The 10,000-nt window shown below is 46.2% G+C and overlaps 2 protein-coding genes across 2 annotated transcripts in view; both read left to right on the top strand.

The window, feature by feature from the left end:
* LOC115126666 (neurobeachin-like) overlaps window positions 1–2,419 on the top strand; it is a 182,957-nt gene extending 180,538 nt beyond the window's left edge. Inside the window, exons 37-38 of the mRNA XM_065005054.1 lie at window positions 2,345–2,366; window positions 2,411–2,419. Of these exons, the coding sequence (XP_064861126.1) occupies window positions 2,345–2,366; window positions 2,411–2,419 (31 nt within the window). The remainder of the gene's footprint in view (window positions 1–2,344; window positions 2,367–2,410) is intronic.
* A 26-nt stretch (window positions 2,420–2,445) lies between these two features.
* Window positions 2,446–10,000, top strand: part of LOC115126904 (neurobeachin-like) — a 56,449-nt gene continuing 48,894 nt past the window's right edge. The window contains exons 1-3 of the mRNA XM_065004943.1: window positions 2,446–2,553; window positions 5,158–5,284; window positions 7,282–7,401. Coding sequence (XP_064861015.1) covers window positions 2,538–2,553; window positions 5,158–5,284; window positions 7,282–7,401 — 263 coding nt within the window. The 5' untranslated portion in view covers window positions 2,446–2,537. The remainder of the gene's footprint in view (window positions 2,554–5,157; window positions 5,285–7,281; window positions 7,402–10,000) is intronic.

Below are 10,000 nucleotides of genomic sequence, written 5' to 3' on the forward strand. Positions count from 1 at the left end.
TAACAATGTGGAGAGGTGTTAACAATGTGGAGAGGTGTTAACACTGTGGAGAGGTGTTAACACTGTGGAGAGGTGTTAACACTGTGGAGAGGTGTTAACACTGTGGAGAGGTGTTAACAATGTGGAGAGGTGTTAACACTGTGGAGAGGTGTTAACACTGTGGAGAGGTGTTAACAATGTGGAGAGGTGTTAACACTGTGGAGAGGTGTTAACAATGTGGAGAGGTGTTAACACTGTGGAGAGGTGTTAACAATGTGGAGAGGTGTTAACAATGTGGAGAGGTGTTAACAATGTGAATGTGGAGAGGTGTTAACAATGTGGAGAGGACAATGTGGAGAGGTGGTTAACAATGTGGAGAGGTGTTAACAATGTAGAGGTGTTAACAATGTGGAGAGGTGTTAACAATTAACAATGTGGAGAGGTGTTAACAATGTGGACAATGTGGAGAGGTGTTAACAATGTTAACAATGAGAGGTGTTAACACTGTGGAGAGGTGTTAACACTGTGGAGAGGTGTTAAAATGTGGAGAGGTGTTAACTGTGGATGTTAACACTGTGGAGAGGTGTTAACAATGTATGTTAACAATGTGGAGAGGTGTTAACAATGTGGAGAGGTGTTAACACTGTGGAGAGGTGTTAACAATGTGGAGAGGTGTTAACAATGTGGAGAGAACACTGTGGAGAGGTGTTAACAATGTGGAGACAATGTGGAGAGGTGTTAACAATGTGGAGAGGTGTTAACAATGTGGAGAGGTGTTAACAATGTGGAGAGGTGTTAACAATGTGGAGAGGTGTTAACAATGTGGAGAGGTGTTAACACTGTGGAGAGGTGTTAACAATGTGGAGAGGTGTTAACAATGTGGAGAGGTGTTAACAATGTGGACAGGTGTTAACAATGTGGACAGTTGTTAACAATGTGGACAGGTGTTAACAATGTGGAGAGGTGTTAACACTGTGGAGAGGTGGGAGAGGTGTTAACACTGTGGAGAGGTGTTAACAATGTGGAGAGGTGTTAACAAGGTGTTAACAATGTGGAGAGGTGTTAACAATGTGGACAGGTGTTAACAATGTGGATGTGGAGGTGTTAACAATGTGGACAGGTGTTAACACTGTGTGTGGACGAGTGTTAACAATGGAGAGGTGTTAACACTGTGGAGAGGTGTTAACAATGTAGAGAGGTGTTATTAACAATGTGGAGAGGTGTTAACACTGTGGAGAGGTGTTAACAATGTGGAGAGGTGTTAACACTGTGGAGAGGTGTTAACAATGTAGAGAGGTGTTATTAACAATGTGGAGAGGTGTTTACAATGTGGAGAGGTGTTAACAATGTGGAGAGGTGTTAACAATGTGGAGAGGTGTTAACAATGTAGAGAGGTGTTAACAATGTGGATAGGTGTTAACAATGTGGAGAGGTGTTAACAATGTGGAGAGGTGTTAACAATGTGGAGAGGTGTTAACAATGTGGAGAGGTGTTAACAATGTGGAGAGGTGTTAACAATGTGGAGAGGTGTTAACACTGTGGAGAGGTGTTAACACTGTGGAGAGGTGTTAAAAATGTGGAGAGGTGGAGAGGTGTTAACAATGTGGAGAGGTGTTAACAATGTGGAGAGGTGTTAACAATGTGAATGTTAACAATGGAGAGGTGTTAACAATGTGGAGAGGTTAACAATGTTAACACTGTGAGAGTTAACACTGTGGAGAGGTGTTAACAATGTGGAGAAGTGTTAACAATGTGGAGAGGTGTTAACAATGTGGAGAGGTGTTAACACTGTGGAGAGGTGTTAACAATGTGGAGAGGTGTTAACAATGTGGAGAGGTGTTAACAATGTGGAGAGGTGTTAACACTGTGGAGAGGTGTTAACAATGTGGAGAGGTGTTAACAATGTGGAGAGGTGTTAACAATGTGGAGAGGTGTTAACAATGTGAATGTGGAGAGGTGTTAACAATGTGGAGAGGTGTTAACACTGTGGAGAGGTGTTAACAATGTGGAGAGGTGTTAACACTGTGGAGAGGTGTTAACAATGTGGAGAGGTGTTAACACTGTGGAGAACAATGTGGACAGGTGTTAACAATGTGGAGAGGTGTTAACAATGTGGAGAGGTGTTAACAATGTGAATGTGGAGAGGTGTTAACAATGTGGAGAGGACAATGTGGAGAGGTGGTTAACAATGTGGAGAGGTGTTAACAATGTGGAGAGAGGACAATGTGGATAGGTGGTTAACAATGTGGAGAGGTGTTAACAATGTGTCATGTCATCAAGAAGTCAAGGTGGAGCTATTGGAGCATTTTCTCAGTTCTCATTGGTGTTCCAGGTTGATTGACAGGCGTGTTGTGGTCTTTGATAGGTCTGTGATGGTGCCAGTCAAGGTGGAGCTATTGGAGCATTTTCTCAGTTCTCATTGGTGTTCCAGGTTGATTGACACCTTTGATAGGTCTGTGATGTCAGTCAACACTGTGGGCACGCCCACCACCAGTGGCGCGGCCACACCAGGAAGTACACCAAACATCTTCGCTGCTGCCACGGCAACGCCCAAGAGCATGATCAACACCACAGGTGAGGACACACACAACACCTGGAACACATACACACACACACACACACCTGGAAGACATACACATGCTTCTGGGAGAGAGGCACACACCTGGTACAACTGGCTGTATAGTTTGTCAGTAGGGATTGTCTAGATGCGTTTTGTGGTTATTTTTATGTCTTTGAACAGCAATAATAGAATGTAAACGATGTAGATGTTTCTAAAAAACAAACCTTTAGGACATCATCAGTCCTTCATGAATTAGTCTGACTGGGCCTAATGTGGATGTCAACAAACCCTTAGGACATCATCAGTCCTTCATGAATTAGTCTGACTGGGCCTAATGTGGATGTCAACAAACCCTTAGGACATCATCAGTCCTTCATGAATTAGTCTGACTGGGCCTAATGTGGATGTCAACAAACCCTTAGGACATCATCAGTCCTTCATGAATTAGTCTGACTGGGCCTAATGTGGATGTCAACATGAGACGTGGATGACAGAGAGCTGATTGAAAAATACATGGGATTTAATACAATTCAATAGATTGGTACAACTGTAGTAGTTGTCATTCCTGATTGTGACCCCAGATGAACACTAGATGGCTCTCTGTCTCAGTCCTTTACAACCTCGTCATCTCCTCTTATCTCTATCTCAGTCCTTTACAACCTCGTCATCTCCTCTTATCTCTGTCTCAGTCCTTTACAACCTCGTCATCTCAGTCATATCTCAGTCCTTTACAACCTCGTCATCTCCTCTTATCTCAGTCCTTTACAACCTCGTCATCTCCTCTTATCTCTGTCTCAGTCCTTTACAACTTCGTCATCTCCTCTTCTCTCTGTCTCAGTCCTTTACAACCTCGTCATATCCTCTTATCTCTGTCTCAGTCCTTTACAACCTCGTCATCTCCTCTTATCTCTGTCTCAGTCCTTTACAACCTCGTCATCTCCTCTTATCTCAGTCCTTTACAACCTCGTCATCTCCTCTTATCTCTGTCTCAGTCCTTTACAACCTCGTCATCTCCTCTTATCTCTGTCTCAGTCCTTTACAACCTCGTCATATCCTCTTATCTCAGTCCTTTACAACCTCGTCATCTCCTCTTATCTCTGTCTCAGTCCTTTACAACCTCGTCATCTCCTCTTATCTCAGTCCTTTACAACCTCGTCATCTCCTCTTATCTCTGTCTCAGTCCTTTACAACCTCGTCATCTCCTCTTATCTCTGTCTCAGTCCTTTACAACCTCGTCATCCCCTCTTATCTCTGTCTCAGTCCTTTACAACCTCGTCGTCTCCTCTTATCTCAGTCCTTTACAACCTCGTCATCCCCTCTTATCTCTGTCTCAGTCCTTTACAACCTCGTCATCTCCTCTTATCTCTGTCTCAGTCCTTTACAACCTCATCATCTCAGTCCTTTACAACCTCGTCATCTCCTCTTATCTCTGTCTCAGTCCTTTACAACCTCGTCCTCTCCTCTCATCTCAGTCCTTTACAACCTCGTCATCTCCTCTTATCTCTGCCTCAGTCCTTTACAACCTTGTCATATCCTCTTATCTCTGTCTCAGTCCTTTACAACCTCGTCATCTCCTCTTATCTCTGTCTCAGTCCTTTACAACCTCGTCCTCTCCTCTCATCTCAGTCCTTTACAACCTCGTCATCTCCTCTTATCTCTGCCTCAGTCCTTTACAACCTCGTCATATCCTCTTATCTCTGTCTCAGTCCTTTACAACCTCGTCATCTCCTCTTATCTCTGTCTCAGTACTTTACAACCTCGTCATCTCCTCTTATCTCAGTCCTTTACAACCTTGTCATCCCATCCTATATGACTTCCTCTCTCAGTACTATGGATGATTATACACATTAATTTACCTGTTACTTCCCCCGTCTCTGTCTCTCTCTCATCTCTCTCTCTCTGTTTCTCTCTCCTCTCTCTCTCTCTCTCTCTCTCTCTCTCTCTCTCTCTCTCTCTCTCTCTCTCTCTCGCTCTCCCCCTCTCTCTCTCTCCTCTCTTTCTCTCTCTCTCTCTCTGCTCTCTCTCTCTCCCTCTCTCTCTCTCTCTCTCTCTCCCCTCTCTCTCTCTCTCTCTCTCTCTCTCTCTCTCTCTCTCTCTCTCCTCTTTCTATCTCTCTCTCCTCTCTCTCTCCCCTCTCTCTCTCTCTCTCCTCTCTCTCTCTCTCCTCTTTCTCTCTCTCTCCTCTCTCTCTCTCTCCCTCTCCCCCTCTCTCTCTCTCTCTCTCTCTCTCTGTCTCTTCAATTCAATTCAATTTAAGGGATTTATTGGCATGTGAAGCATATGTTTACATTGCCAAAGCAAGTGAAATAGATCATTACCAAAATTAAAATGACCAATAACAAATGTATCAGTAAACATTACAATGTCTCTCTCTCTATTTCCCTCCCTTTTCTCTCTCCACCTCTTTCTTTTTCTCTCTTTCTCTTTCTTTCCTTCTTACTCTCTCTCTCTCTCTCTCTCTCTCTCTCTCTCTCTTTCTGTCTGTCTGTCTGTCTGTCTGTCTGTCTGTCTGTCTGTCTGTCTGTCTCTCTCTCTCTTTCTTTCTCTCTCTCTCTCTTTCTTTCTGTCTCTCTTTCTCACTTTCTCTCTCCCCTTCTTTCTCCCCCTCTTCTCTCCAGGTGCCACTGACTCTGCCTCTTCTTCCTCTTCTTCTTCCTCATCCTTCGTCAACGGTGCGACCAGTAAGAACCTACCAGCCGTACAGACAGTGGCTCCCATGACCGAAGACACCGTTGAGAGCATGAGGTCAGAATCTCTCTTTCTCTTTCCTTCACTAACTCTCTATAGCTGTCCATCTTTCCATCTGCCCCTGTGCGTTTCCACTTCCATAGATTATTGTTAGTCACATCTCCCTCCTCCCCTATCTCTATCCTCCCATATCTCTCTCCTCTGCTATCTCCCTCCTCCCCTATCTCTATCCTCCCATATCTCTCTCCTCTGCTATCTCCCTCCTCCCCTATCTCTATCCTCCCCTATCTCTCTCTTCTGCTATCTCCCTCCTCCCCTATCTCTCTCTTCTGCTATCTCCCTCCTCCCCTATCTCTCTCCTCTGCTATCTCCCTCCTCCCCTATCTCTATCCTCCCCTATCTCTCTCCTCCCCTATCTCTCTCTTCTGCTATCTCCCTCCTCTCCTATCTCTCTCTTCTGCTATCTCCCTCCTCCCATATCTCTCTCCTCTCCTATCTCCCTCCTCCCATATCTCTATCCTCCCCTATCTCTCTCCTCCCCTATCTCTCTCCTCTGCTATCTCCCTCCTGCCCTATCTCTATCCTCCCATATCTCTCTCTTCCCCTATCTCTCTCCTCTGCTATCTCCCTCCTCCCCTATCTCTCTCCCTCCCCCTATCTCTATCCTCCCCTATCTCTCTCCTCCCCTCTCTCTCCCTCTGCTATCTCCTCCTCCCCTATCTCTCTCCCTCCCCTATCTCTATCCTCCCCTATCTCTCTCATCCCCTATCTCCCTCCTCCCATATCTCTCTCCTCCCCTATCTCTATCCTCCCCTATCTCTATCCTCCCCTATCTCTCTCCTCCCCATCTCTCTCCTCCCCTATCTCTATCCTCCCCTATCTCTCTCCTCCCCATCTCTCTCCTATCTCTCTCCTCCCCTATCTCCCTCCTCCCATATCTCTCTCCTCCCCTATCTCTCTCCTCTCCTATCTCTCTCCTCCCCAACATTTTGCATGTTTACCCTCACTACCTCACACCCATCTGTCGTTCGCATAGTAGGATACTAATGAAAGATATCATAATAGGATACTAATGAAAGATATCATAATAGGATACCAATGAAAGGTATCATAACAGGATACTAATGAAAGATATCATAATAGGATACTCATTAAAGATATCATAATAGGATACTAATGAAAGATATCATAACAGGATACTAATGAAAGATATCATAACAGGATACTAATGAAAGATATCATAATAGGATACTATTGAAAGATATCATAATAGGATACTCCTTAGATATCATAACAGGATATTCATTAGATATCTGTTTGTCTGACCCCTCTCCCCGCGATCCAGTTTTTAAAAATCGTTCTACTATGAATAACTATTATTTAACAATATATCTTTAGCTAGTTAATCTACCATTGTCAGCCTGTCATTTGCAAAATGTCCCTGCATTGAAACTAGGAGTCATCTTGATCTGGTGAACCTGTCTGTGTAATCAACCTATCAGGGCCCTACACAACACTAAATCAACCTATCAGGGCCCTACACAACACTAAATCAACCTATCAGGGCCCTACACAACACTAAATCAACCTATCAGGGCCCTACACAACAGTAAATCAACCTATCAGGGCCCTACACAACACTAAATCAACCTATCAGGGCCCTACACAACACTAAATCAACCTATCAGGGCCCTACACAACACTAAATCAACCTATCAGGGCCCTACACAACACTAAATCAACCTATCAGGGCCAAACACTAAACACTAAATCAACCTATCAGGGCCAAACACTAAACACTAAATCAACCTATGAGGGCCAAACACTAAACTGGAAATGTGTGCATGTAACTTGTACTTTTACACAAATAACATATTGACAAGTTTTAGGCATGAGTCCACGTTACCCTTATTGACAATAGTCAAGTCAGGCCTCTGTGTCCTTTAGAAGTCAGAGCTCATATAATGTAGAGTTGGTGAGGTTTTCTTTAGAGTGTGTAGGAGTGTTAGTGAGTGTGTTGTTGCTTTAATGTGTGTGTGGTTTGTGTGTTACAGTGTCTATTGTGAGGTGGAGCAGTGTGAGCTGCGCAGCGGTTTGACTCCTCCTGAGCTCAAGCCCTTTAGCTCTCTGGCAGGCTTCCAGACAGCGCCCCGCGATGCAGGACAGTGTCTTAGGCAAGGACACCTGACCCCAAACACTACCTACCTACCTACCTACCAACCAACCAACCTACCTACCTACCGACCTACCTACCTACCGACCCACCTGCGACCTACCCCACCTTACCCACCTACCCACCTGCCTTACCTGCCTACCCACCTACCTGCCCACCTACCTGCCTGACCTGCCTACCTACCTGCCTGCCTGCCTACCTGCCTGCCTGCCTACCTGCCTGCCGACCTACCTGCCGACCTACCTGCCTACCAACCTGCCGACCTGCCTGCCTACCTACCAACCCTGCCTGCCTGACCTGCCTAGTGCCTGCTTACCGACCTACCTAGTACCTACCTACCGACCTACCTAGTACCTACCTACCTACCTACCGACCTACCTAGTACCTACCTACCGACCTACCTAGTACCTACCGACCTACCTAGTACCTACCTACCTACCGACCTACCTAGTACCTACCTACCAACCTACCGACCGACCTACCTAGTACCTACATACCTACCGACCTACCTACCTACCGACCTACCGACCTACCTACCTACCGACCTACCTACCTACCTACCAACCTACCTACCTACCTACCGACCTACCTACCTACCTACCTACCGACCTACCTAGTACCTACCTACCAACCTACCTACCGACCTACCTACCTACCGACCTACCTAGTACCTACCTACTTACCGACCTACCTAGTACCTATCTAGTACCCACCTACCAACCTACCTAGTACCTACCTAACTACCTACCTAGTACCTACCTACCTACCTACCTAGTACCTACCTACCTACCTACCTTGTACCTACCTACCTACCTACCTAGTACCTACCTACCTACCGACGGACCGACTGACCTATCTATCTAGCTCCCTCCCTCCCTTACTCCCTTCCTTCCTACCTAGTACCTACCCACCTACCTACCTACCTAGTACCTACCTACCTACCTACCTAGTACCTACCTACCTACCCACCGACCAACTGACTGACCAACTGACCTATCTATATAGCTCCCTTCCTCCCTTCCTAACTTCCTAGTACCTACCTACCTACCTACCAACTGACCTATCTATATAGCTCCCTTCCTCCCTTCCTACCTTCCTAGTACCTACCTACCTACCTACCTACCTACCTACCTACCTACCTACCTACCGACCGACCAACTGACCTATCTATCTTGCTCCCTTCCTCCCTTCCTACCTTCCTAGTACCTACCTACCTACCTACCTACCTACCTACCGACCAACTGACCTATCTATCTAGCTCCCTCCCTTACTCCCTTCCTACCTTCCTAGTACCTACCTACCTACCTACCGACCGACCAACCAACTGACCTATCTATCTAGCTCCTTCCCTCCCTTCCTACCTTCCTAGTACCTACCTACCTACCTACCGACCGACCGACCAACTGACCTATCTATCTAGCTCACTCCCTTCCTACCTTCCTAGTACCTAGCTACCTACCTTCCTAGTACCTACCGACCTACCGACCTACCTACCTACCTACCTACCTACCTACCTACCTACCTTTGTTGATATAATAGTTTCCTGTCTAGCACGGCCATCTAGTGTTGACCTACTGTACTTCACCTCCTCTCAGTCATTCTATCTCTCTCGCTCTTTCTCTATCAATCTCTCTTTATCTCTCTCTCTCTCCCTCTATCTCTCTCTCTATATATACACTGCTCAAAAAAATAAAGGGAACACTAAAATAACACATCCTAGATCTGAATGAATGAAATATTCTTATTAAATACTTTTTTCTTTACATAGTTGAATGTGCAAATTTATCAACCCATGGAGGTCTGGATTTGGAGTCACACTCAAAATGAAAGAGGAAAACCACACTACAGGCTGATCCAACTTTGATGTAATGTCCTTAAAACAAGTCAAAATGAGGTTCAGTAGTGTGTGTGGCCTCTACGTGCCTGTATGACCTCCCTACAACGCCTGGGCATGCTCCTGATGAGGTGGCGGATGGTCTCCTGAGGGATCTCCTCCCAGACCTGGACTAAAGCATCCGCCAACTCCTGGACAGTCTGTGGTGCAACAGTCTGGTGGATGGAGCGAGACATGATGTCCCAGATGTGCTCAATTGGATTCAGGTCTGGGGAACGGGCGGGCCAGTCCATAGCATCAATGCCTTCCTCTTGCAGGAACTGCTGACACACTCCAGTCACATGAGGTCTAGCATTGTCTTTCATTAGGAGGAACCCAGGGCCAACCGCACCAGCATATGGTCTCACAAGGGGTCTGAGAATCTCATCTCGGTACCTAATGGCAGTCAGGCTACCTCTGGCGAGCACATGGAGGGCTGTGCGGCCCCCCAAAGAAATGCCACCCCACACCATGACTGACCCACCGCCAAACCGGTCATGCTGGAGGATGTTGCAGGCAGCAGAACGTTCTCCACGGCGTCTCCAGACTCTGTCACGTCTGTCACATGTGCTCAGTGTGAACCTGCTTTCATTTGTGAAGAGCACAGGGCGCCAGTAGCAAATTTGCCAATCTTGGTGTTCTCTGGCAAATGCCAAACGTCCTGCACGGTGTTGGGCTGTAAGCACAACCCTAGGCAATGCGACCTGGCCAAGATAAAGCATAGAGT

Source organism: Oncorhynchus nerka, linkage group LG19 (assembly GCF_034236695.1).
Source record: "Oncorhynchus nerka isolate Pitt River linkage group LG19, Oner_Uvic_2.0, whole genome shotgun sequence".
Taxonomy (NCBI): domain Eukaryota; kingdom Metazoa; phylum Chordata; class Actinopteri; order Salmoniformes; family Salmonidae; genus Oncorhynchus; species Oncorhynchus nerka.